Source organism: Choloepus didactylus, chromosome 6 (genome assembly GCF_015220235.1).
Source record: "Choloepus didactylus isolate mChoDid1 chromosome 6, mChoDid1.pri, whole genome shotgun sequence".
Lineage (NCBI taxonomy): Eukaryota > Metazoa > Chordata > Mammalia > Pilosa > Megalonychidae > Choloepus > Choloepus didactylus.
This window is the reverse complement of record NC_051312.1, coordinates 116573937-116601255: the sequence shown is the minus strand read 5'-3', so window position 1 is coordinate 116601255 and position 27319 is coordinate 116573937. Positions and strand designations below refer to the sequence as shown.

The 27319-nt window shown below is 37.2% G+C and overlaps 1 protein-coding gene, 1 long non-coding RNA gene and 1 pseudogene across 3 annotated transcripts in view; 1 reads left to right on the top strand and 2 right to left on the bottom strand.

Moving 5' to 3' along the window:
- The window catches only part of PGR (progesterone receptor), a 113119-nt gene that overhangs the window by 33047 nt on the left and 52753 nt on the right, over window positions 1-27319 (top strand). For both annotated transcript variants that reach the window (XM_037841194.1, XM_037841195.1), the window contains exon 3: window positions 18663-18779. In XM_037841194.1, coding sequence (XP_037697122.1) covers window positions 18663-18779 — 117 coding nt within the window. The remainder of the gene's footprint in view (window positions 1-18662; window positions 18780-27319) is intronic.
- LOC119535875 lies at window positions 1105-17970 on the bottom strand (annotated as a pseudogene).
- LOC119538326 overlaps window positions 26855-27319 on the bottom strand; it is an 86940-nt gene continuing 86475 nt past the window's right edge. Inside the window, exon 5 of the long non-coding RNA XR_005217542.1 lies at window positions 26855-26907. This is a non-coding gene — a long non-coding RNA (uncharacterized LOC119538326). The remainder of the gene's footprint in view (window positions 26908-27319) is intronic.

Here is a 27319-nt window from a genome sequence, read left to right as displayed (position 1 = left end):
TAATTATTTCATTAAGGATTACAAAAAGATGATTTCCGACTTCTTTTATTCCTTCTGATTTTATCAGCTGTAATTCTTTTGTAAAGTTTTTTTCCCTCTTCCAAAAGGCAATTCATAACAGTAGAATACAGTTTATACTGGATAGTCTAAACAGATGCTTTAGTATTTCCCTTTATCAATTTTCAAAGTATTGAGTTTGTGACTTAGCAACCAGAAGTGGTTTCCAGGAAGTTTTGTTTGTTTCTCTTCTTCTTTCCTCCCATGCACATCATTATGTACACATGGCTTTTTTTTTTTTCCCCACAAATAACTTATTTTCAATAAAATACATCATTTTGTTAACATGAGCTAAACAATCTAAACCTTTTAGATATTAGGTAGTGCAGGTAGAGGGGAATGTTTGATTCAATAAAATGAGTACTAGTGAAAAACATTCTAATCTAAACTTTCATAGTGAAAAATCATGAATCTGGATTTACTGTATGTCATGTAAGTCTATCATTTAAACAAGGTCAACCTAGAGGAAACAAAAAACTTCCAAACTCAAGAAAAAACTTAATTTTAAAATTTGTAAAATTTTTACAATTTAGGAAGAACACTTGGTTTCATATAAGTTAGTTCATTTAACTAAACTTTTAAATTTGTTTCTCTTACATATAAAATTATTACATAAGGAGACAAAATGTGAAAAGGGTACATAAGGGGTGTTTATAGTAAAATTATTATTTTATATAACTTCTTAGATTACTTTCCTTTTACCTTGCACCTTATTAAAGTATTACACTCAATGTCAATTTTCTACATCTCTTATATTTCTTTGTTATGCACTGCATTCCTCTTTTAAATATTAATTATACAAGTAATACATGCTTGGTGGTAAAAATTTTTACAATCTGTAAGTAAAACAGACAGTCTGCTTTAACCTCTAATTACACTCTCCTCTCCAAAGTGTAGTCACTTTAACATTTTAGAATGTGCTTTTCTCTAAAAAGTTATATGCATTTGTGAACAAAGATCTGTGATGTGATTGGTGAATGATCTTTTGAGTCATTCATTATAATTTCAAGCATAATTTTCCAATTGCCCAAAAAACATGTTGATAAGCTAGATTTTGTCTGTAAATAGATATAACTTTTAAAATATGTAGTCAGTTGCCCAACTCTTGTCGTTCTTCAAAAGAATCAACCTTCTTGAGGCAATTAATATCACATTTTGTGCCAAACAACCTGTTAATTTCAGTGTCTGGAATATAAGATGGTGGGCCTGCATGTTTAGTTGATCATAAGAAACAAACAGATGTGAGGTAGTGGAACCCTTTTCTTGTTAGGGACAACATTATATCAACATAGCATTCTCAATCACCTGGATTAACAGCAACTAAGGCTCCTCTATCCCAAATCCTGTCAAATTTGTCAATATTTACTCTGGAAAGATCAAAAATGTTGCAGTAGTACAATAAAATGTTCTCTGAAGAACTCTTAAATACTTTGACTCCAGGAATTTCAGCAATTGGCTTTTCTGAGTAAGAAAGATTCTGCTCTGTAAAAAATTCTTGAATCCCAAGTTCACTGATCTCCACACCAACCACACTGTGTCCCAGGTCTGCAAACCATCTCATCTCAACTGTTTTTCCACAAAGAGGAAAAACATCCTGAGTCCACTCTTGCTGTTAAGAAAAGTATCCAAATGCTTCTTTAATAGCTGATGTCCTTGTTCTTGATGAAATGCAATGTTGCGGCTCACCCACTTTTCTTCCCAGTCTTCCAAAGTTAGTACTCGGTTTTTCTGTACCTCATTATCGGGGTACTCTTTAATTTCAAGTAAAGCTCTTGTATTATTCCTAGTTTGGTAGACACCTGTGCTTCACAAGCAGATATCTCCAATGCCCCTTCAGTCGCCCGCTGCCTGCCTCTCTACACATGGCTTTTTATATAGTCATTGTGTTTTAATCACTTGCACTAAATTGTATTTGATGTTCAAGTTGCCTTAACTTTGGTCATTGTGAATTTTATAAATCATACTATGCTTCCAACAGTAGTTACCTTTGTTACAAGTGATTAAAGATTATTAAAATAGTTCTATCCCTTATTTACATTAGGTTTCCCCTATACCACCTTATCGCCCTATACTAATACTGTTTTGTATGTGTTGTACATTTGTTATAATTCATGAAAAATTGTTCTTATAGTTGTACTATTAACTGTAATCCATCATCTACAGTAGGGTTCACTGTGTTGTACAGTCTTATGGTTTAGCTTTTAATTTTTATTCTAGTAATAAATACATCCTAAAGTTTCCTTTTTCAATCACATTTACCTATACATTTCAGTGCTATTGATTACATTCACAATAATGTACTACCATCACCACTATCCATTTCCAAACATTTACCATCAGCCTAAATAGAAATTCTTTATAAATTAAGCATCAACTCTCCATTCTTTAACCCCAGTGTATCTCTTGGGGTTATATTCTAGATACCAACTATTATGAGTTTGCTTATAATTAGTTTGTAACAGTGAAATTATACAATATTTGTCCTTTTGTGTGTGACTTATTTTATTCAACATAATGTCCTCAGGTTTCATCCACGTTGTTGCATGCATCAGGACTTCATTCCTTTTACAACTGCATGATACTCCATCATATGTATATACCACATTTTGTTTATCCATTCATCACTGATGGGCACGGATAGCTTTCATCTTTTGGCAATTGTGAATAATGCCGCTGTGAACATCGTTGTACAAATATCTGTTCAAGTCCCTGCTTTCAGTTCTTCTGGGTTTATTCTTAGTAGTGGGATTACCAGATCATGTGGTAATTCTATACTTAGCTCCCTAAGGAACTGCCAAATATCTTCCACAGTGGTTGCACCATTTTACATTCCCACTAGCAATGAATGACCGCTCCTATTTCTCCACATCCTCTCCAACACTGGTAGTTTTCTGTTTTATTTAATAGTGGCCATTCTGGTAGGTGTGAAATGATATCTCATTGTGGTTTTGATTTGCACTTCCCTAATAGCTAGTGATGTTGTGCATCTTTTCATGTGCTTTTAGCCATTTGTATTTCCTCTTCGAAAGAATGTCTATTCATGTCTTTTGCCCATTTTTTTTATTTGAGTTGTTTGTCTTTTTATGTGTGTGATGTAGGATTTCTTTATATATTCTGGATATTAAACTTTTATCAAATATGTGGTTTCCAAATATTTTCTCCTATTGATAGTCAGGGTGATTTTGACACAACTCCATTGACCCTCAATAGCACTGTTACTCTTTGGCATGAAAAAGCATCACAGGCTCAACTTGTACATTTCTTTGCCCAGTCCTGGATCAGCCATTTCTCTAAAGAGACCTGTTCCTTTTAGATGAAAATGTTATTGTGACGAAATAAATAAATCTTAGTATTGTTCATTGCTGCTGGGGCTGTCTTTCCTTCTGGAGATTTTCAGTAGCCAGGACTATAAAATATATCTTTTTTTAAAAGTTAGGGAATCATGAGTTTACACCAAGGTTTCTCAGCCTCAGCACTATTGACATGTTGAGCCAGATAATTTTTTGTTATGCAGATCTGTTCTGAGCATTGTAGGATGCTTAATAGCATCCCTGTCCTCTATTCAACAGCACCACCACCACCCCCAAATCATGTCAACCAAAAAATGTCCTTGGGGGGAGCAAAATTGTCCCTAATCGGGAGGGTGGAGCAAGATCATAGAGTGAGGTGTAGAATGTAGTTACTCCCCTAAGGGAGCTGGTAAATAGCAAGGAACTCTATGGAACAGCCATATTGGGGCCCTCTGTGACTGGCGTGCATTGTACACCAGTCTGAAACAGGTGGAATGACTGAGATGGCAGTAAAGAACTGTAAGTTTCCCCAGCCGGGGTGCTGGTGCCTCTTCACCCACAGGCATGGCAGACTGTCTTGGAGCTGGTTCCCTGAGGGAAAAAGAAACAGTCTGTGTGGGGAGCAAGGAGGAGTGCTCAACCTGGCCCCAATTGCAGAATTAACAAATTCAGACTGCTGAATAAAAGCTTTAAGCACAGATTAACTGAGTGGGCATGAAAGGAACCAGGAGGATTCGGTCGGGCAGAGAGGAGGCAGAACTGACAACAACAACAGCAGCAAAACAGAAACTTTTGGAGTTGGATGTGTCCAGAATCCTGGAAAAGGGCTGGGCTCCAAGAAAAGGGGCACATAGAAATGAGTACCAACTCCAGCTCTTACTTCCAAACTTGTGGAGCTAGGGTCCATCTCTGAAAAGTTTTTTTTTTTCTTTTTTTTCTTTTCCGTTCTTTCTCTCTGACTATTTTTTTTTACTTTTCAGTAGCCCGTAAGAGCTGCTGGAAGACTCAGGGTTTAGCACTGCCCTGGGCAAGGGTGGGATTCAAGTTGTCTGAGAGTAACTATTCAGGTGAAAGAGATAATAGCCTAAAGGGCCTATCTTTAAATAGTCTGTACTGGGACTGACAAAACTTGGGGGTTGGAGAAAGGCCTTGGGAAGGAATTTCTGTTTTTTTTTAAATAACTATTCTAAGTAGTTCGTTACAGAAAGCCTCAGATATTTGTAGATGGCAGCTGGACCCAGGCAAGGGTGGAGCTAAGATGAGTCTGTAGGTATGAGAGACAAAGGAATAAGTGAAGTGGGGGAGATAATACCTTAAAGGGCATAACTTCCTCCAAGACACAGGGTGGGGGCCAGCTCAAGTGGTGGCCCTTACTAAGATAATTCAGGCTCAGGGACTAGATAACAGAAACAGCTTGAGTCACCTATGCCCCTAGCAGGGACAGGGTCTGCTGAGAATTAAAGGCACAGCACCTGTTTACACTGGTGACTAGCTGCAGGCTGACAGGCGCCACCTGCTGAACAGCTTAGGAAAAGCACAGGGTCTAAGGCTTCACAGGAGGGTCTCACAACTTGTGGGGTCTCATTCTCAGGGAAACGTGATACAGACTACACCTTCCTCTGACACCTGGGCCTGTCTGGACTGGGAAAATTGGGTTGATCAAATCTGGGAAGACCCTTTCACAAAATGGTTACATAGAAGCAGGGCAAGAAACAGAAAAACAAGATCTGAAAAATTCTGACCAAATAAACAGAAGCTATATTACAAGTCTAGAAGAAATTGAACTGAACACCAAAGAACAGATAGAGAACAAAGCCAACCAACAAGAAAGCCCTAGGAAAAAGAGTGAAAATGAGCTCCAATATAAACTAATCAAGAAAATCAGATGCCTAGACAAATAAAAATAACAAGTCATGCTAGGAAACACTACAATATGTACCACTCAAAAGAACAAAGTAGTTGGATCCAAGATGGTGGCATAGAAAGGAGTGGAAGCTAAGTAGTCCCCCTGGAACAACTAAAAAAAAACCAGAAACAACTAGTAAATAATCCGGAATAACTGCAGGGGGACAAACGTGACCGTCCACTCATCATACACTAACCTGAATTGGGAGGATTGCCCAAGATCACAGCATAAAATCTGTAAGTAAGAACTGTGGATCCAAATCGGGAGACCCCTCCTCCACAGCCCGAGCTACAAAGCCTAGTGGTGCCAGCGAAAAGCTCTCTCCCAGCAAGCGAATATAGCTCAGCTGAGCTCCAACTAGGGTTTTAATTAGCGAGTGTGAACTGCTCACTATGAGGTACGAATCCCCAACAAGTAGACAGAGGCTTTGGGTGACAACTGACCTTGGAGAGCCAGAGGGTCACCTCGGACTAGCTCTGTTCCTTTTTCGACTCAGTGGAGAAAGCCTCTGCCATTTTCAGTTCCCAGTTCTGTGACCCAGACAGGGGTGTGGCACAGGCAGAGGGAGACCATTGAAATGCTAATGACCTCCCCCTAAGGCATTTATCTTCTCTAAGAGGAAAGGGGTGGGGCCCAGCTCTACTACCTGCCTTTCATTCAGAACTTACACCAGTCAAGAATTATAGGCTAATCTTTGCATCAGGCAGAGAGCACCCCTACAGGGCCCGGCGGCCCAGGACTTCCCTTGAGGGACAAGCGCACTAGTGACGTAGCACAGCCTTCCCTCAGCAGAGGTCCTGGAAGATCACAGCTGAGAAGGGGGGCCTGCTTGGAAAACCCAGGGACGCTACATCAATGCCGGCGGTTTGTGGGTCAGCAACAGAGAAAATCAGGGGCAAAACAGAAATGAAGGCTTAGACTCTTGCAATAGCCTTGAATCTCCGGGAAGACCTGGGAGGTTTGAATATTAAAGCTGCTCTGCCTCCCTGACCACCCAGACACATGCCCCACATTTAGAGCGGACAGCTCCAACAACACACCCAAACTGAGTTCACCAACTGAACCCCACAAAAATCATTTCGCCACGCACCACACAGAGAGAGCTGGGAGAACTGACTTGAGGGGTATAGGTGACTCGCAGACACCATCTGCTGGTTAGTTGGAGAATGTGTAAACCACCAACTTGTATTTATGAAAAATTAGATTGGTATTTTTTTTTTTTTTTTTACAACTTGAAAGAACCCTATCAAGTAAAGCAAATGCCAAGAGGCCAAAAACAACAGAAAATCTTAATGCATATGATAAAACCAGATGATATGGAGAACCCGATCCAAAACACCCAAATCAAAATATCAGAAGAGATACAGTACTTGGCACAATTAATCAAACAATTACAATTGAGGAGTGAAAACATGGCACAGGATATAAAAGACATGAAGAAGACCATGGAGCAGGATAAAAGGGACATAAAGAAGACCCTAGAAGAGAATAAAGAAGAAATTGCAAGATTAAATAAAAAAATAGACGATCTTATGGAAATAAAAGAAATTGTTGGCCAAATTAAAAAGACTCTGGATACTCATAATACAAGATTAGAGTAAGTTCAACAACTCAGTGTCCTAGAGGTTCACATAACAGAAAATGAAAGAACGAAAGAAAGAATGGGGAAAAAAAATGAAAAAATTGAAAAGGATTTTAGGGATGTGATAGATAAAATAAAACGTCCAAATTTTAGACTCATTGGTGTCCCAGAAGGGGAGGAGAAGGGTAAAGGTCTAGAAAGAGTATTCAAAGAAATTGTTGGGGAAAACTTCCCAAACCTTCTACACAATATAAATACACAAAGCATAAATGCCCAGCAAATTCCAAATCGAATAAATCCAAATAAACCCACTCCAAGACATATTCTGATCAGACTCTCAAATACTGAAGAGAAGGAGCAAGTTCTGAAAGCAGCAAGAGAAAAGCAATTCACCACATACAAAGGAAACAAGATAAGACTAAGTTGTGACTACTCAGTGGCCACCATGGAGGTGAGACATAATTAAAGTCTGAGAGAGAAAAATTTCCAACCAAGAATACTTTATCCAGCAAAACTCTCCTTTAAATTTGAGGGAGAGCTTAAGTTTTTGACAAACAAATGCTGAGAGAGTTTGCCAATAAAAGACCTGCCCTACTTCAGATACTAAAGGGAGCCCTACTGACAGAGAAATAAAAAAAAAGGAGAAAGAGATATAGAAAATTTTAACAGACATGTATAGAACCTTACATCCCAAATCACCAGGACACTCATTTTTCTCTAGTGATCACAGCTCTTTCTCCAGAATGGACCATATACTGGGACATAAAACAAGCCTCAGTAAATTAAAAAAAAAAAAAAAAAAAAAAAAAAAAAACAATTGAACACATTCAAAGCACAATCTCTGACCACAATGGAGTACAAATTGAAGTCAATAATTTTTGAATTGTAACTCCACTATTTACTTCCTACATGATATAAAATACACAAACTCTAATGACAAATCAGTGGTTTTGAACTCAATGTAAAATATGTAAGTTTTGACAAGTACTATATAAAGGTGGGGGAATGGAGGAGTATAGGAGCATAGTTTATGTGTCCTATTGAAATTAAGTTGGTATCAAAGAAAAACAAGATTGTTATGGATTTAAGAGGTTAATTTTAAGCCCCACAGTAAACACAAAGAAATTATCAGAGAATATGACCATAGAAATGAAAAGTAGAGTATAGATTAAGAGAAATGGGGGAAGGGGCAATGGGGAGTTAAGAAATGAGTGTAGGGTTGCTGTTTGAGGTTAAGGGAAATTTCTAGTAATGGATGGTGGGAAGGTGATAGCATTACAACATTCTAAATGTGATTAATCCCACTAATGGAATGCTAGGGAGGGGGTGGAATGGGAAGATTTAGGCTGTATATATGTTTCCACAATTGAGAAAAAAAAAAAAGACAGTCTAAATAGATGACAGTTGAATGCCAAGGATGACCCTGGATGGGATCAAAGGATGGAGGACAGGAGGCTCAAAGGGACACAGTTGAGACATAAGGAAAAGGAAATATAGAATGTAAACTTTGTATCATTGTTGAATCTCTTGTACTTCTTAGCTGCGCTTAATGGGATTGCGTAAAAGAATGTTCTTGTTCATGGGAATTGTATATGTGAATTATAGTATTTGTTCAAGGATGTGTGCAGCTAGCTCTCATATGTTCAGAAGACAGCAATAGATGATGGATGATAGATAGGGAAAGAGGGAGAGAGGGAGGGAAAGAAATAGCAGTGTGACAACATGTTAAAGTTAATGGATCGGGATATCGGGCGGGGGGAGTCAGGGAATGCTGGAGTTCTGTGTATGGAGTTTGTATTGTTTTTGCAACTGTTCCTGTAACTTTGAATTTATTTCAAAATAAAATGTAAAAAAAAAAAAAAGTAACACTTCATCTGAGAAAGGGGAACTGAAACAAGTAATTAAAGATGTTCAAACAAATCTCCTAAATCAAATAAACAAGCTGAAGGAAAATGTGGCAAAAGAGATGAAGGATATAAAGAAGACACTGGACGACCATAAAGAAGAATTCGTAAGCTTGAAAAAACAAATGGCAGAACTTATGGGAATGAAAGGCACAATAGAAGAGATTAAAACCACAATGGAGACATACAACAGTAGATTTGAAGAGGCAGAAAAAAGGATCAGTGAACTGGAAGACAGGACATCTGAAATCATACACACAAAAGAACAGATAGGGGAAAAGAAAGGAAAAATACAACCGGGGTCTTAGGGAGCTGAATGACAACATGAAGCACACGAATACACATGTTATGGGTGTCCCAGAAGGAGAAGAGAAGGAAAAAGGGACAGAAATAATAATGGAATAAAAAAGCACTGAAAATTTTTCCCAACTCTTACAAAAGACATAAAATTGGAGACTGAAGAAGCGCAGTGTACCTAAAGCAGAATAGATCCCAATAGACCTACTCCAAGACACTTACTGATCAGATTCTCCAATGTCAAAGAGAAAGAGAGAATTCTGAAAGCAGCAAGTGGAAAGCAATTCATCATATACAAGGGAAGTTTGACAAGACTATGTTTGGATTTCTCTGCAGAAACCATGGATGTGAGGAGTCAATAGTATGATATATTTACGATACTGAAAGAGAAAAACTGCCAGTCAAGGATTCTATATTCAGCAAAACTGCCCTTCAAAAATGAGGAGAGATTAAAATATTTTCAGATCAACAGATATTGAGAGAGTTTGTGAACAAGAGAGCAGCTCTACAAGAAATACTAAAGGAAGTGCTACAGGCTGATAGGAGAAAACAGGAGAGACAGGTTTGGGGAAGAGTGTAGAAATGAAGATTATCAGAAAGAATAAAAGAGAGAGGAAAAAATAAGATATGACATATAAAATCCAAAAGACAAAATGGTAGAAGAAAGTACTTCCTTTACAGTAATAACACTAAATGTTAATGGATTAAACTCCCCAATAAAAAGACATACACTGAAAGAATGGATTAAAAAACAGGACCCATCTATGTGCTACAAGAAAGTCACTTTAGACAAAAGGACAAAAATAGGTTGAAAGTGAAAGGTTGGAAAAAGATATTTCATGCAAATAACAACCAGAAAAAAGTGGGAGTAGCTATATTGATATCAGTCAAGTTAGACTTCAAATGTAAAACAATTCAAAGAAACAAAGAACACTATATATTAACAAAAGGGACCATTCATCAAGAAGACATAACAATCATAAATATTTATGCATTGAGCCAGAGTGCTCCAAAATACCTGAGGCAAACACTGACAACACTGAAGAGAGAAGTAGATATCTCTACTATAATAGTTGGGAGACTTCAGAACACCACTCTCATCAATGGATAGAACATCTAGACACAGGATCAATAAGGAAACAGAGATGTTGAATTGTACAATAAATGAACTAGACTCGACAGACATTTATAGAACACTATACCCCACAACAGCAGGATACACATTTTTTTCTCAAGCACTCATGGATCATTCTCTAGGATAAACCACAAGTCTCAACAAATTTAAAAATACCGATATTATACAAAATACTTTCTTGGATCATAATGGAAGGAAGTTGGAAATCAATAACAGGCAGAAAGTTGGAAAATTCACAAATATATGGAGGATAAACAGCACAATGTTAAACAACAAGAGGATAAAGGAAGAAATTACAAGAGAAATCAATAAATACCTCTAGGCAAATAACAGTGAAACACAACATATCAAAACTTATGGGATGCATCAAAGGTGACGCTGAGAGGGAAATTTATTGCCCTAAAAACTTATATTAAAAGAGAAGAAAGAGTAAAAATTGAGAAATTAACTGTTCACCTGGGGGAATTAGAGAAAGAACAGCAAACTAACCCCAAAGCAAACAGAAGGAAAGAAATAACAAAGATTAGAGCAGAAGGAAATGAAATTGAGAATAGGAAAACAATAGAGAATCAACAAAACCAGAAGTCGATTCTTTGAGAAAATCAGTAAAATCAATGGACCCTCAGCTAGGCTAACAAAAGAGAGGGAGGGTTGGGGGAGAGGGAGAGAATGAATGCAAATAAACACGATCAGAATTGGGAAATGCAACATAACTATTGACCCCACAGAAATAAAGGTGATAATGAGAGGATACTACAAGCAACTGTATGCTAATAAAGTACACAACTTAGATGAAATCAACAACTTCCTAGGAAAGCATGAACAACCAACATTGACTTGAGAAGAAATGGAAGACCTCAACAGCCAATCACAAGTAGATTTAGTAAGTCATCAAAAGGCTCCCCAAAATGAAAAGCCCAGTACTAGATGGCTCACACACAAATTCTATGAAGCATTCAAGAAAGAACTGGTACCAATCCTGTTCAAAGTCCAAAAAAAAAAAAAAAAAAAAAAAAACTGAAGAGGAGGGAAAGCTACCTAACTCATTCTATAAAGTCAGCATCACTCTAATACCAAAATCAGACAAAGATACTACAAAAAAAAGAAAATTATAGACCAATCTCTTTAATGAATGTAGATGTAAAAATCCTCAACAAAATACTCACAAATCAAATCCAGCAGCACATTAAAAGAATTATACACCATGACCAAGTGGGATTTATTCCAGGTACAATTCAACACAAGAAAATCAATTAATGTAATACACCACATTAATAAATCAAAGTGGAAGAACCACATTCTCATTTTGATCGATGCAGAAAAGGCATCTGACAAAATTCAACATCCTTTCTTGATGAAAACACTCAAAAGGATAGAAGTAGAAGGGAACTTTCTCAATATAATAAAGGTAATATATGAAAAGCCCACAGCTAACATCATACTCAATGGGGAAAGACTGAAAGCTTTCCTTCTAAGATCAGGAACAAGATGGGGATGCCCACTGTCACTGTTATTCAACATGATGCTTGAAGTTCTAGCTAGAGCAATTAGGCAAGAAAAAGAAATAAACGGCATCCATATTGGAGAGGAAGAAATAAAACTTTCACTGTTTGCAGGTGACATGATTCTGTATCTAGAAAATCTAGAATAATCTACAGCAAACCGACTAGAGCTAATCAATGAATACAACAAAGTGGCAGGGTACAAGATCAACATGCAAAAATCAGTAGTGTTCCCATACACAAGTAATGAGCAACAGGATAAGGAAATCAAGAAAAAAATCCCATTTACAATAACTACCAAAAGAATAATGTACTTAGGAATAAATGTATCCAAGGCCACAAAAGACCTACACACAGAAAACTACAAGAAACTGTTAAAAGAAATCAAACAGGACCTAAAAAAAAAAAAATGAAAGAACATACCATGTTCATGGATTGGAAGACTAAATGTAGTTAAGATGTCGTTTCTACCTAAACTGATTTATAGATTCAATGCAATACCAGTTAAAATCCCAACAACTTACTTTGCAGAAATAGAAAACCCAATAACAAAGTTTATTTGGAAGGATACAGTGCCCTGAATAAACAAAAATATCTTGTGAAAGAGGAAGGAAGTGGGAGTTCTCACACTACCTGACTTTAAAGCATACTACAAAGCTAAAGTGGTCAAAACAGCATGTTATTGGCATAAAGACAGATATACAGATCAATGGAACCGAATTGAGTGTTCAGAAATAGACCCTCTCATCTCCAAACAACTGATCTTTGATAAGGCAGTCAAGCCAATACAACTGGGACTGAGCAGCCTCTTCAGTAAATGATGTTTGGTTAACTGGATATCCATATCCAAAAGAATGGAAGAGGACTCCTATCTCACACCTTCTAAAAAAATTAACTCAAAATGATCAGTGATCTAAACATTAGCACAAAAACCATAAGACTTTTAGAAGAAAATGTAGGGAAATATCTTAAAGATCTTTTGATAGGAGGTGGTTTCCTAGACCTTACACCAAAAGTGTGAGCAATGAAAGAAGAAATAGATAAATGGGATCTTCTCTAAATTAAACACTTTTGTACGTCAAAGGACTTTGTCCGAAAAGTAAAAAGGGAGCCTATGCAATGGGAGACAATATTTAGAAACCACATATCAGATAAAGGTTTAATATCCAGAATATATAAAGAGATCCTGCAACTCAACAACAGAAAGACAAACAACCCAGTTTAAAAATGGGGAAAAGACATGGACAGACACTTTTATGAAGAGGAAATACAAATGGCACAAAAACATGAAAAGAAACTTGACTTTATTGGCTATTAGGGAACTGCAAATCAAAACCACGAGATACCATCTGTGCCAGTTTGAATGTATTGTGTCCCCCAAATGCCATTATCTTTGTGGTCTTGTGGGACAGACGTTTTGGTGCTGGTTAGATTTGCTTGGAATGTGCCCCACCCAGCTGTGGGTGGTGACTTTGGTGGGATACTCCCATGGAGGTGTGACCCCACCCATTCAGGGTGGGCCTTGATCAGTGGAGCCATATAAAACATGTTGACTCAAAGAGACTGAACGGAGTGCAGCTATGAGTGACGTTTTTAAGAGGAGCAAGCTTGCTAGAGAGGAACATCCAGGGAGAAAGCCATTTTGAAACCAGAACTTTGGAGCAGACGCCAGCCATGTGCCTTCCCAGCTAACAGAGGTTTTCTGGACGCCATTGGCCATCTCCAGTGAAGGTACCCGATTACTGATGTGTTACCTTGGACGTTTTGTGGCCTTAAGACTGTAACTGTGTAGTGAAATAAACCCCCATTTTATAAAAGCCTATCCATCTCTGGTGTTTTGCATTCTGCAGCATTAGCAAACTAGAACACCATCTTACACCTACTAGAAAGGCCATTATCAAAAAAAAAAAAAAACAGAAAATTACAAGTGCTGGAGAGGATGTGGAGAAAGAGGCACACTTATTCACTGTTGGTGGGAATGTAGAATGGTGCAGCCATTCTGGAAGACAGTGTGGTGGTTGCTCAGGAAGCTAAGTATAGACATGCCATATGATCCAGTAATTCCATTACTAGGTACATACTCAGAGGAAAGAGGAACTGAAAGCTAAGACACAAATGGACATCTGTAAACCAATGTTTATAGCAGCATTATTAATGATTGCCAAGAGATGGAAACAGCCCAAAAGTCCAACCACAGACGTGTGGATAAACTGTGGTATATACATCAGATGGAATTTTACACAGCTGTAAGACAGAACAAAGTCACAGAGCATATAACAACATGGATGAACCTTGAGGATGTTAAGAGCGAAGTTAGCTAGAAACAAAAGGACAAATACTGTATGGTCACACTAATGTGAACTAACATTAATGAGTACGCTTTGAGAGTTAACGCTGAGAACAGAGGTTATCAGGAGATAGAAAGAGTGTAGAGATCAGGCATTTGATGCTGAAGGAATATAGAATGTTCAACAGAATTGATTGTAAAGATCCAGCAATGGATAGCACAATACTGGGTGATGGTAGCACAATACTGTAATTATACTGAACAAAGATGTCTGTGAATAAAGTTGAAAGAGGAGGGCTAGGGGCATGTATGACACCAGAAGGAAAGAGACAATAAAGACTGGGACTATATAACTTAGTAAAACCTAGAGTGGTCAGTGATGGTGACTAAATGTACAAATATAAAAATGTTTGTACCTGTGGGAGAACAAAGGAATGTCAATCTTGCAAGGTGTTGAAAAAGGGATGGTATTGGGGATAAAATAGATTCAATGCAAACTGAAGTCCACGGTTAACAGTAACATTGTAATATGCTTCCATTACATGTAACAAAGGCAATATACCAAAGCTAAATGTCTATGAGAGGGGGATATAAGGGAGGGGTATGGGATTCTTGGTAGTGGTGGTGTTGTCTGACCTTATCATTGTATTGTATTATATATATATTATCTTTTTTAAAAAATTTTTTTTGGAGTAATGAGCATGTTCAAGTGCTGATTGTGGTGACGAATGCAAAACTATATGATGGTACTGTGAACAGTTGAGTGCACCCTGTGGATCATTCTATGCTCTGTGAATATATCGCTATAAAATTGGAGGGAAAAATAAACAGAGGGATACAAGTGCTGGAGAAAACATGGAGAGAGATGTACCTATTCACTGTTGGTAGGGAAGTAGAATGGTGTAGCCTCGCTGGAGAATAGTGTGGTGGTTCCACAAGAAGCTAAATATATGGGTGCCATAAGGTCCTGCAGTCTTATTATGGGGTATAAACTTGGAAGATCCAAGAGCAAGGACACGAATGGACATTTGCACACTGGTGTTTATGATGACAGTATTCATGCTTTGCAATGGATGGAGGTAGCCTAAGGGTACAGCCACTGATGAACAGAATGGTGAATGATAGAATATTGAGCAGCTGCAAGAAGGAATGACGTTGTGAGACACGTAATTAGGTGAATGGAACTTGAGGACATTTGAGTGCATACGGTACCAGAAACGAGAAGACAAACATAAAGCCTCACTAATATGGACTAACTATATGTAAACTCTGATGATTGAATCTTAGAGCACAGGTTGTCAGGGGAATGCTTATTGTACTGATCCCTAGATTGTAAGCTCTTACAGCAGTCACATCTGTTCCTGAGTTGTAATGGTTATCTCCAAATTCTGAGATGCTGAGCTCTTTGTGCATAACCTGGTCAGTCTCTGGAACTTTGGGTACCTGTGTGACACCTGTAACTCAGAGCTACTGCTCGGCAGCTATGAATGTGAATATTACCTCATATAGCAACTGTTAATAAAAACTGAAAAGAGTTCAGACTTCAATTAGAGATATGAATGAAGTGGATCTGGTTAGGACTAAGGTAAATCAGGCCAAAGGGTAAAGGGCAATATTGACTGTGTTTTAAAACTTCAACTTCTGTGTGAGACTAAGGGAAAAGATGGTTATTTTGTGCAGGATCTATATTTTCTGTAGCACACTAAATAAGTTAACTTGTACAGTTAGTTTATTCAAACACCATAGTTACATGGAACTTTGAATAGGAAGTGATATCTGGTAAGTTGTACAGTTTAGTGTGAAATCCCAATACCTCCCAAAATAATTTTGGCAGAGAATAAAAATGTATTTGCAGGGTTCCCCTGAGCAACTGGGGAAAAATGTGGAAATGCTGGACTTCCCCACCTGGGTTAGTACTTATATTCTCACAAACACTGAGGACTACCAATTTAGTAGGCTGAGCCCCCGATCTTGGGGCTTGCCCTTATGAAGCTTGTTACTGTCAAGGAGAGGCTAAGTCTACTTATAATTGTGCCCCTGGAGAACTTCTTTGTTGCTCAGATGTGGCCTCTTTCTCTCTCTAAGCCCACTCGGCAGGTAAACTCACTGCTCTCCCCACTACGTGGGACATGACTCCCAGGGGTATAAATCTCCCTGGCAATGCAGGATATGACTCCTGGGGATGAGCCTGGACCCAGCATCATGGGATTGAGAAAATCTTCTTGACCAAAACAGGAAAGTGAAATGAAACAAAATAAAATTTCAGTGGCTGAGAAATTTCAAATGGATTCAAGAGGTCACTGGAGGACAATCTTATATGCTATATAGATATCCCTTTTTAGTTTTTAGAGTATTGGAATAGCTAGAGGGAAATATCTGAAACTGATAACTGCAACCCAGTAGCCTTGATTCTTGAAAATGATTGTATATAACTTATAAGGTATGATTGTGTTATTGTGAAAACCTTGTGACTCACACTTCCTTTATCCAATGGATGGACAGATGAGTAGAAAAATGGGGACATAAATCAAATGTAAAATAAAGTGGCATGGGGGCTGGAATGCTTTCAGTGTTCTTTTTTACTTTTATGTATATTCTTATTTTTATTTATTTGGGTTTTTTTTGGAGTAAGGAACTGTTCAAAAATTGATTGTGGTGAGGAATGCACAACTATATGATGGTACTGTGAACAACTGTACACTGGATGATTGTATGGTATCTGAATATATCTCAATAAAACTGAATTTTTAAAAATTCATCAAAAAAAGTCTGAGAATCACTGGGTTTTAGCAATATTAAAATAATTACCTTGTTATGAGTATATTTATGTATAAGTGTGTATATTTTTTCCCCAAAAATACCAATATTACCATGATTTCTAACCATAAAACCTGCTCTGTGGGCTAGGTCTTCCATCCCTTACATGAAATCTTAGTCCAGTCCCTGGTTTTTAATCAGAAGAAAGTAATCTGATTTCAGTAATCCAAATGCCTGCGCTAGCGCTAGCGTGATAGTCAGAATTCCAAACTCTCATCTAATTTAGGATTTCTCCTTTATCCCAACTCATCACTGCCTCGGGCCTGAAGACTTCAGGGAAGGATGAACAAGATCTGCATCTTCTCTGTTTACCCTCCTTGCACTCCTAAGGCTCATTAGCAGTTGATTTTGACCTTTCCAGGGCCAGGCCTGGAGGACGGGTTAGTGGGAGAGCCTGGCTGTACACAGCAGATACATATATGATTCTCACTGTAGTTCTCTGTGTTTGCTGATGGTTATAGTTGACTCTCCCTCTCATGGGATGTTTTTGTGGGATTCTTGGGGATTTTTCACTGGACGCTCCAAATGTAACCCTGCAATGTAAATGATGCCTCTTTTTGGTCTGGTTACTACTGGCTCTGACCCTCAGCCTCTGGACTTCCAGGGACTGGCTCTAGGCTGTCCTCTTAGGTAAAGCCTTTTTTAAAAAGAAGGAAATTTTTAATTGACATTCATAAAAGTGCTCAAAAGTGTAGCACTTAATAAATTACCAGTAAGTGAAACCATACCACTATCACCCAGGTGAAAAAATAAAATGATCTTCAGGTTCCCAGAAGCCACCTTGTGCCCTTTGTAGTCACTTCCCAAAAGTAACCAGCATCCCAGATTCTCATATCATAGATTGGTTTTGACTGTTTGGGAAATTTACATACAATGGAACCATAAAGTATTTTTCTGTGTCTGCTTATTTTACACAACATTTACTTATGTGATTCAACTGTGGGGCTAGGCATTCATTCATTTTCGTTGCTCTATAATAATGCACAGAATGAATAAAACAGTTCTTTTATACATTATGCTATGGATCATTTAAGTTGTTTTCAGTTAGGGGCTATTATGAACACTGCTGCTATAAATATTCTTGTACAAATATTTTCTTGCATTTGTGCACACCTTACATTTGTCTCTTCCAGGACTTTGGGAATTGCATTCGTCCTGGACCAGTATTTGTTTCTCGCCTCAGGTTTCTTCATGTTGCGATAATGAAATTTTGCTTCCCATATAGGTGAACGATTTAGTTTAGTTTTGTTTTTAATCAAGGATGTCTCCTCTCCACTCCTTAATTCTTTAGTCTGCATTTTCTTGAAGGCTCAAATATCAGAAAAAAAAGTCTTAGTGGAATTGACTATCTTAAGCAATTAACACTGCTCAGCAACCTGTAGCTAATCTTGAAATGACAGACCTAAGGGCAGTCTGATGCTGATGCCATTAAGAAGAGGCCCAAAAACCTTGTACAGAAGATTTATAACAGAGCTCATGAATTGATTTTTAAGCTGTGTTCACCTCATTTAGGCTCCTAAAGGCACAGGTAAAATCTTGATCAGGTTTGTAGCATCACTGACAGTCATTCATGCCGTGCAAAAGGCTAGCTGATACAGGGACTGCAGAATGTCCCCCGACATTCATGCATTTGCTGATATGACACTGCCAGGAAATCATTAGATAAATGGCCCATGGGCTTACAATGTACCACTTAGCCAAAGTGAGGATGTCGAAATGTAGACAGTGCCCCATGTATACTTTAACTGATAGCATATTAATAGCAGATGGTATGGAAAAATATACAGAGACTGTCTAAATTATTTCTGTCCTCTGTTTCAGTTGTCACTGCATAAAATTTCTAGTGTTTTAGATGTAAATAATTTTTACTTCTTTTGGTTTTTAGGGCAGCATAACTATTTGTGTGCTGGAAGAAATGACTGCATTGTTGACAAAATCCGCAGAAAAAATTGCCCTGCATGTCGCCTTAGAAAATGCTGCCAGGCTGGCATGGTCCTTGGAGGTAATTCTGATCTTTTCATTCAGTCATAATCTGTCTCATATTTATACTAGGAAACTCTGGGTCAGAAAATCCTAGTTTTCTTATTCATCTCTGTTCTTGCTTGGCTTTTTCTGTCCTGATTATTGGTGGTCTTTCTTCACTCCTGAGTGTATGAATGAAGCAAGCAATGACCATCCCATTAACTTCATAGATTTCCAGCATTTTGAGGTCTGTTATGAGAAATAAGAAATCTCTACTCATCTTTAATGACTTTCAGTGGATGTTATGGAAGGAGCACTAACTTGTTCTTAAGTACCATGGGTTAGGAGTCTGGGCTCTGCCACTCGTCACCTGTGTGGTCTTGAATCAGTCTCCAACCCTTTCTAGCCATCAGTCTCCTTATCTATAAGGAGGATCGAGGTCGCTTTCCAACTCAAAAACAGGTGTATCGCTCTCCAGGTCCTATAAATGATTAACTAAAGCAAAATCACTAGACTTGAGGTAAGAATCCATTTGAGAGAGGGTTATATTACTGAATCCCTTTCCCTGTATTTTGTTATTAGAATTTAAAAATTCCAATTACATAGCAGACATTTTTAAAATTGACGTTATATGGTGACAAATGGTTTGAAGGAAAATGAAACAGGGTAAAGGAGGTCAAGAATGCCAGGGTTGTGGGAAACAGTTCCTTCTCTCTTACATTTTTTATTGGATTCATCCTAAGCAACATCTATGAAATCATGATTTTAATGTTTACATATAACTTTTTTAAAACACTAAGATATGTACAAAATTGTTAAAACTAAAATTTCTTCAATGTACCAGCTAAAAAACAGCTTGTATTCCATTAATGTTATGTATATTTCCTTTCGGAAACACTGCATTTACACCAATATTTGTCAAGTTTGAAAGCCTACTGAAAACATCACTTCCTCTCTAAAGCTTTTGCCAACACCCTCAGATAATGTTTTCTCTAGACTTCCATCACACTTTATAGTATCTCACTTCATAAAATCACTTACGTAGTATTTTCTAATTTCTGTAATTATAGTTTTCCCTAAACTCAGGGACAGTGGCGAAGTCTCAGTCTCCTATGTATCTACAGCAATGTCTGGCATAGGAAGGTGCTCACCAATTACTTACCAAGTGAATAAACCCACTCTTTTCAACAGATGAGTAGTTGTTTTTAGGTCCCACTCCTCAATTTCCTCATTCTTTATATTTCAACTGTATCCTCAGAAGTCTTCAGTAACCTGAATTTTAGAGATTAGGACTTTCTCACAAAGTCACACAGCTAGTTAACGTCAGTGCCAGAAGAAAGCTCCGTCCTTTCTACAGCATACTTCGCTCAGAAAGCGGCAAGGCCTCTCATGCTGAAATCTTTAATCTTTAGTCAAATGTTCTTCCAATTGAATTAGAAAGGATTTTCAATTTTATCATAGAATAGAAACGGTAGAGTTCTGGATAGAATCTTCAGAATTTTCCTGGGGACCTGTGATATAATTTAGAGAATTTCATGTTATCTCATCATATTCTAGGTCTTTAGGATACCATTCATGCTTCCATAGTCTTTGCTTATCTTCCTCATTAGATTCCTTTGTTCTTTTAGTCTACTATTCGAGTACTTCCCAAACCTCACCACCATCACAGTTTTTGCTGTATTTTCATATCTTCTGTATTAATACTCATTTGAGTTGACTTTAAGTCCCTTCCTTTTTCCTTCTCTCCCTCCCTCTCTTTCTTCTTCCTTACCTTCCTTCCTTATTTTCTTTTAGTAACCATATATTGAGCCCTTACTACGTATCAGGTACCATTATAAGTTCTGGGAATATGGTAGCAAACAAAGTGGACCAAATACCTGTCCTCTGGGTAGAGGAGAAATACATATATATAATATGTCAAATGGTGGTAAGTGCTGTGGAAAATATTAACCAGAGCGAATTAATAGGGAGTATCAGGGAGGGGATCACTCCTGACCCCTTTACTCTGATTAATATTTTCCTTTCACTTAGCCACGTCCAAGCAATACTATCTATAGAATCGTGGGTTTGATTTGCGAAATGTAATTTTTCTCAAACATTGAAATAAATTCATAACTGTTTTTAAAATGTACTCTATATACCACTATTAGATAATACCAGTGTATGAGACCAGCATTTTTTGAGTGACCACTACAAAGCACACTGCTTGGTGTTATCATCACCGCCCTTGAGCATGGTACCGCCTAATTCCTAATAAAATAATTATAAACAGAAAAAATAAGTGGCCTAAGAGAAGTATTATACATTGCTGTGGAAATGGAAGGCAAGAATTAAGTCTGTCTGAGGGAGTTGACAAAAACTTCAGATAGGAGAGTCTCAAAGGAAGAATAAAAACTTTAGAAGTGGAAAAAGGAGAAAGGCATACCATACAATGAAAACAGTATGTGTCTGAAAACAGGATGTGTTCCAATCAAGATTTTCCTAGAAGGTAAATTATTTGGTGGAAACAGCAAAAAATGAAGCTTGAAAGTTACTCTGGGTCAGCAGGGATCTGGAGTTAGGATTCTATTCTGTAGGCACGGGAGCCAGTGATCTTTCTTAAAGACATACGTGATCTTGCCACTTCCCTGTGTACAGTCTTTCAGTGCCTCCGCCCAGTATTCATGGAATAAAGGCCAGATTCCTCAGTGGAGTATTTTTGTCACTCAGCAGCTTGCCCACTCTCCTTCCCAGCCCATCTCCCACCAATCCTTCAGGAGCCCTGTACTCCAGGTCACCTTTCACCTGGCTTTGTGTGTTTTACCTGTGCCTGCACCTGTCTTCTTTCACTCCTTACTAACTCTTACTTATCCTCCATATTAAGTTCAAGTGTGACTTTTTTTTTTTTTTTGCAAAATGTTCTCCTCTCCCCAGTCACTGCAAGGGCAGGGATTTAGTGAGGACATAGTCTATACAGTGTTTTCCGCAATATCTGGGGGAGGTGAAAGGCCCTTGAGCTACCCTGGTTTGGTTTTTCCCAATAGTGATTTTTCAGTATTACTAAGTGACAAAACTGACCAAAGTGGATGTAATGAGAGACACAACCACCCCTGCCTGTATCCCAGCCAGCAGTTAAGGCAGCAGGGAGGGATTCATTTCTCTTTCTTCCCATAGCTTTTATACCCCTCGTGGTAGTACTTATCTCATTGTTTTATAACTGTTATTTACTAGTAACCCATTTAAGGACTTTGTCCTTATCCAGGATTGAGCTGTTTGCAAGCAGGAATTTCCTTTTAGAGTCTTCAATACAAAAGTTGTTTAAAAACTGCTTAATAAATATTTGTGACTATTATTTTAAAGTCATTTGAAGAACAGATCTCTGTGTTTTCTTGGTTGCAAAGTCCATCTGTAGTCACCCCCAGTAGAAAGAGAATGTTTGAGGGAGAGGAAAGGGGTGTGGTCCAACATCATGTTTTTCATTTCGGGGATGGGTAATAACCCTGGAGGTGGCCTTCATTCGGTAATGCATTTATTTTATTGCTCTTACTATTATAATGAAAAGGTGATTAAAATTGACCAACATTAAATTTATGAGAGACCTAGTTCAAGGGAAATTGGGGTTCAGTGGACAGACTTGCGTCCTAGCCAGCAATAAGACAGATGGCCAATAAGAAATAAAGTAACATGAAGAGGGCTTTAGAGAAGACCCAGAACTAACTCAGAAGGGAAGGATTCCATTCCGAGGGCATAGACTAAAGTAGCATCAGAGCAGGGTGAGCAGCAGGACCAACTTGGTGCAGAACTGTTAAGTTATTGTCTTCAGTTTTCTCGTATTTCTTCTACTTAAGGGCAGAATTGGTGCCATACTAGGCCAGAACTTATTTCAGAGCAAAATGTCTCCAGCCTCAAAGGTTAGAATAAGAAATAGGCAACTATGTAAACAGATAGTTATCATTGTCCAGTCATTATTGTCCCTAATTTTGTCATGTTCCAGTCACTTTCCCATGGTCCCTGTTGCCATCCTGGGCTACGGTTCTCCTGAAAGTATGGTTATTTTTCTCTGCTTGAATAATTATTCCAATCAGTGACTTTCCTTATGTGTCTGGTGCCATGAAATTTGTCATCCAAACCAGGACACTTCTGAGAATGAATGAGGGCACTATCAGTAATTAAGCTGTGAAAACAGAAATACACCCCGACCATCCCAGAACTGAATCATATGGTCAGCCCCGCCCCCACCTCCATTTTCACAATGAAAGGATGTGGAAGTATTTAGGCCAACACGAATATATAAACTGGGGTATGTGGACGAAATAGTCTAATATATACTTACATAAAACTTAATGGATTAATTTAGTTAAGCATTAATATTTAAATTACATAGAAAAATATATTAATTTAGAAGTATTGCTTCTCTATACTTACATTTCATGAACAATTTTATCCAACTTGATTTCAAGCACCTTTGGCAGCAGAGTTTTGCTTTACTAGAGACACTTTTAAGTAGGGTCCTCATTTTGCAGGGTTCCCCATCATCAAACTGTTTTAGATATATCATTTTTTGAATTCATGTAAAATTCTTAATTGTAAATTTATGCTAAGCCAAAAATACCCATTCACATAATATAAAAGTCTTAATATTTATCTTGTAGGAGCTTTTTATGATTCCCTATAATGTAACAACTTGCATTATTTACTTATGGAATAGATCCAGCCTAAAAAATATTTAAAAAAAAACAAAACAATAAAATGAACCCTCTTGTGTCCATCACTCAATTTGTAATAGCTGACCATTTTAAATATTTCCTTCATTTTTGTTTTGTTTTGTAAGAAATAAGATATTATAGATACTTTCGAAGCTTCTTTCATGTTCTTCCCTGAACCCTTTACACTCGTTCTTTCTCACTGGTAACTTTGCTGAGTTATTGTTCAACATTTTCATACCTGCAATTCAGGAATCTTTAAGTAATATAGGATTATTTTGAATATTTTTAAACTTTATGTACATGCTATAATGCTGTATTTGTACATTTTCAAATTGCTTTTTTCACTTAATATTGTGTTTTTGAGATGTTCATATTTGTATATGTAGCTAGGGTTTCATTTTAACTTCTCTATAATACTTGATTTTATGAACATTCTACTGTACTTTCCTCTATTGTGTGTTAATGGATATTTATATCTGCTTTCATAATTAGAGAATGTGCTGCAATGTTTATTGTGCTGCAGTAAACATTCTTGTACATTGTTTCTTTGTGCATCTGTATGAGAGGCTACTTAGGGCATATACCTAGAAAAGGAATTTCTGATTCATTAAAATGATGTATGTCTTCAGTCTTACTACATATTGCCAAATCAACAAATTACTCTCCAGAATATTTCTTGTTGCTATACAATCCCACCTGTACTTGACACTGTCAGAAATCTTAATTTTTCTAACTTTATGAGCATGAAATGGTATCTCATTATGATTTAACGTATATGTCCTTGATTAGTGGTGAGGGCAAATGTTGTTTCATATATTAACTGGCATTTGTGTTTTGTCTTCTATATACTGCTTGATTATATTCATTGCCATTTTTCAATTGGGTTGTCTTTTTTCTAAGTGCTTTTTCATGTAACTTAACCAAAATACATACTAATCCTTCATTACTTATATGCAGGTCATGTGTCGTCTTGTTTTACACCTTGTTTATGGTGTCTCTTTTCTAAGTTTGATTGATGCATAAAATCACATGTATCAATCTTCTACCTTTGTGTCCTTTCCTTCCCTGAAATCATGCAAATAATCTATTAAAAGTTTCAAAAAATCTTAAGTGTTCTTTCCACATTTAATTCCTTAATCTAACTGCAAATATTTTGTTTTTTTATGGAGGGAGAAAGGAATCTAACTTTTATTTTCCACATGTATAACCAGTTGACGAAACGCATAGTGGTCTCCAAACTGTTTTGATAGTGCACCCCTATAAGTAAAAACATTCTGGGCCTCCGCTCCCAATATAGCTATTGAAAAGTAAAATAAATATACGTACACTATAAAATTATATGTTAGTGATGCTTAATTTCCTTTTTACTTTTAGACTAAAAATATAAATAGAAATTATAATACTTTTCTAACAATATTCCACTGGAACACTGGAATTTGTAATGCTACCTGAGTTATGTGTCAAATTTCCAAATGTGTTTGCTTCTCTTCCTGCCTTCTCTATTTTGTTTTGCTGTTTATCCTTGCACCACTGTCTGAAATCCTTATACCTTTATTAGTCATGATACCAAGTAGAATAAGTCTCCCTAAATTTCACTTATCCAAAATTGTTGGCTTTTTTTGGACGTCTGAATTATCCCTTTAAAATCATGTTTAAAAGATATATTTGCAGTGTTATCCAACACTTAAAACCATGAGTTCTTGCCAGGAGTAATAAGAAATCTATTAAATTTTTTTGCCTCTGTTTTTCTTATCAGGTAATCTAGACAGACACATCCCAAATTAGCATTAATTGAAATTATTTCAGGTTTAATTTGTTTTCCCCAACAATACAATTTCCATTAAAAATAATTTAGAGATTTCCATAATCCAGAGAGTTTCATAATTATTTAGAGAGTTCCGTAATTTAGAGATATGGTTTGTAAGGACTTACATATAATGAAAAAATCCTCTTTTCTGAATTTCAGACATATATGCTAGAAATAGCCATTCAATTAAATGTTTTGCTTTGGTAAGCATTTCAGACTGGGAAATATGATGGTAGTGCATTTAATTATTTCATAAGTGGATTTGCACACAGGCTTATTAGAAAGGAGCTGCCAACATGCTATGTTATGTTTTCCAATACTCTGCTGCCTGGGAGAGCCAAGGCAAAGTCTTGGGGAGTATGTAAGCCAACTCGGTAAGCTAGAATACAGGCAGTCAGTCCACAAGGATTAGATAGGAACTGCTGGTACCGTATTAAATTTCTACAGTAAAGGGGAATATAATTGTGATCTGTTGAGATAATCTGGGTTTTGAGTGACAATCGGGGCATTGCTTGGTTAGGTTCTTCCCTAATTAGGAGAAAAGTCTCACTGGAGTTCTGATTGCCTGTACATCCCTGAAAATGGAGCCTACATCCTATTCTTTCTCTTTTTCTTTCTTTCCTTATGTTTTCCACTTCTTGAAGTTTCTCATTTCTGATACAGAGAACTTTGAATGGCAAAAGATGAAAACAAAAGAGAATACTGAAATCTTTTAAAAGATTTAAAATCTTATAGTAGAAAACATCAGAGGTTAGAAATACAAGTGTCTTGACATGTTGTGACAAAGATCTTGTTAAAGAGCAGTTTGTACTTATCTGCAGTGGATTTTTTTATTGTAAGAATTATGTTTGAGTTAATTTGGTTTCTTAGCTACATATGATTCTTGTTTTTAATGATTCACTTCCCTTACCTTCAACAGGTCACAGTGAACTTTTGCATTCTGTTTATTGCTGTACAGTACTGAGTAGGAAAAAATGTTACACCCTTAAGATGTAATATATCTTCTAATTTTAAGTGTTCTGCTTCTAACGTCTTACCTTTAGAAAATGTTTTAATGACTCATGAAAAATATTTCTGAAATGAAACAGTTCTATATTTTGCATTTGCAGAAAATGTTAAACTATTTTAAAGGTAATTATATCTTTCAAAAAATAAGTTGCTTTCTACATAAAGAATGATTTAAGGCTTAGTTATATATGCTGATATTGTTTTAAAGCTGGCAATTATTTTTATAGGGTTGTTTTGTTTTGTTTTGTTTTGTTTTGTTTTGTAGAGACTGTTATAGTTTCCTTGGCTGCTCAAGCAAATACCATGCAATGGGTTGGCTTTAACAATGAGAATTTAATGGCTCACGGTTTAGAGGCAGTGCTTTCTTCCCGAAGACTGGCTTTCTGGGGCCGGCTGCCAGCAATCCTTGGTTCTTGGCTCCTTTGTCACATGGCAATGCACATGTTATCCTCTTCTGGCCTCTCCATTGTCTTCTGGGTTCCACTGAAATTAAGCTTCCTGCTCCCCATGATTTCTCTCTCTCTGAATTTCATTCTGCTTTTCTCTCTCTCTGAATTTCATTCTGCTTATAAAGGACTCCAGTGATAGGATTAAGAACCGTCTTGATTGAGGTGGGGCCTTAACTGAAGTAACCTCATCAAAAAGTCCTACTTTCAATGGGTTCACACCTGCAGGAATGGATTAAGTTTAAGAACATGTTTTTATGGGGTATATACAGCTCCAAACCACCACAAAGCCTTATTCCCAAATTATACAAGGTTATATTAGAAAGCCAGTTTGTCTCCTTTTTCCTTCTACATCTAGATCCAGCCCCACTTCCTTTAGAAAAAAGAATAGCTTTCCGAGTTAGGGAGTACTGTTGTTAAATAAAATGCTTTTTTTCCACCTCCTACACTTGAAAACCAACAAAGCCTCAGTTCCTTCTTTGAAGAATTGCAAAATTCCTAAATTTGAGACACTGAACAGTACCTTTTCTGGAAATGTAGATGCCTGGATTGTGCCTTTAAATACTATAAAAACTGAAAGCTGCTGCCCTCTCTTTAATGCAGGAATTGCTGTGGGCTCCTGCCTACCTCTTCA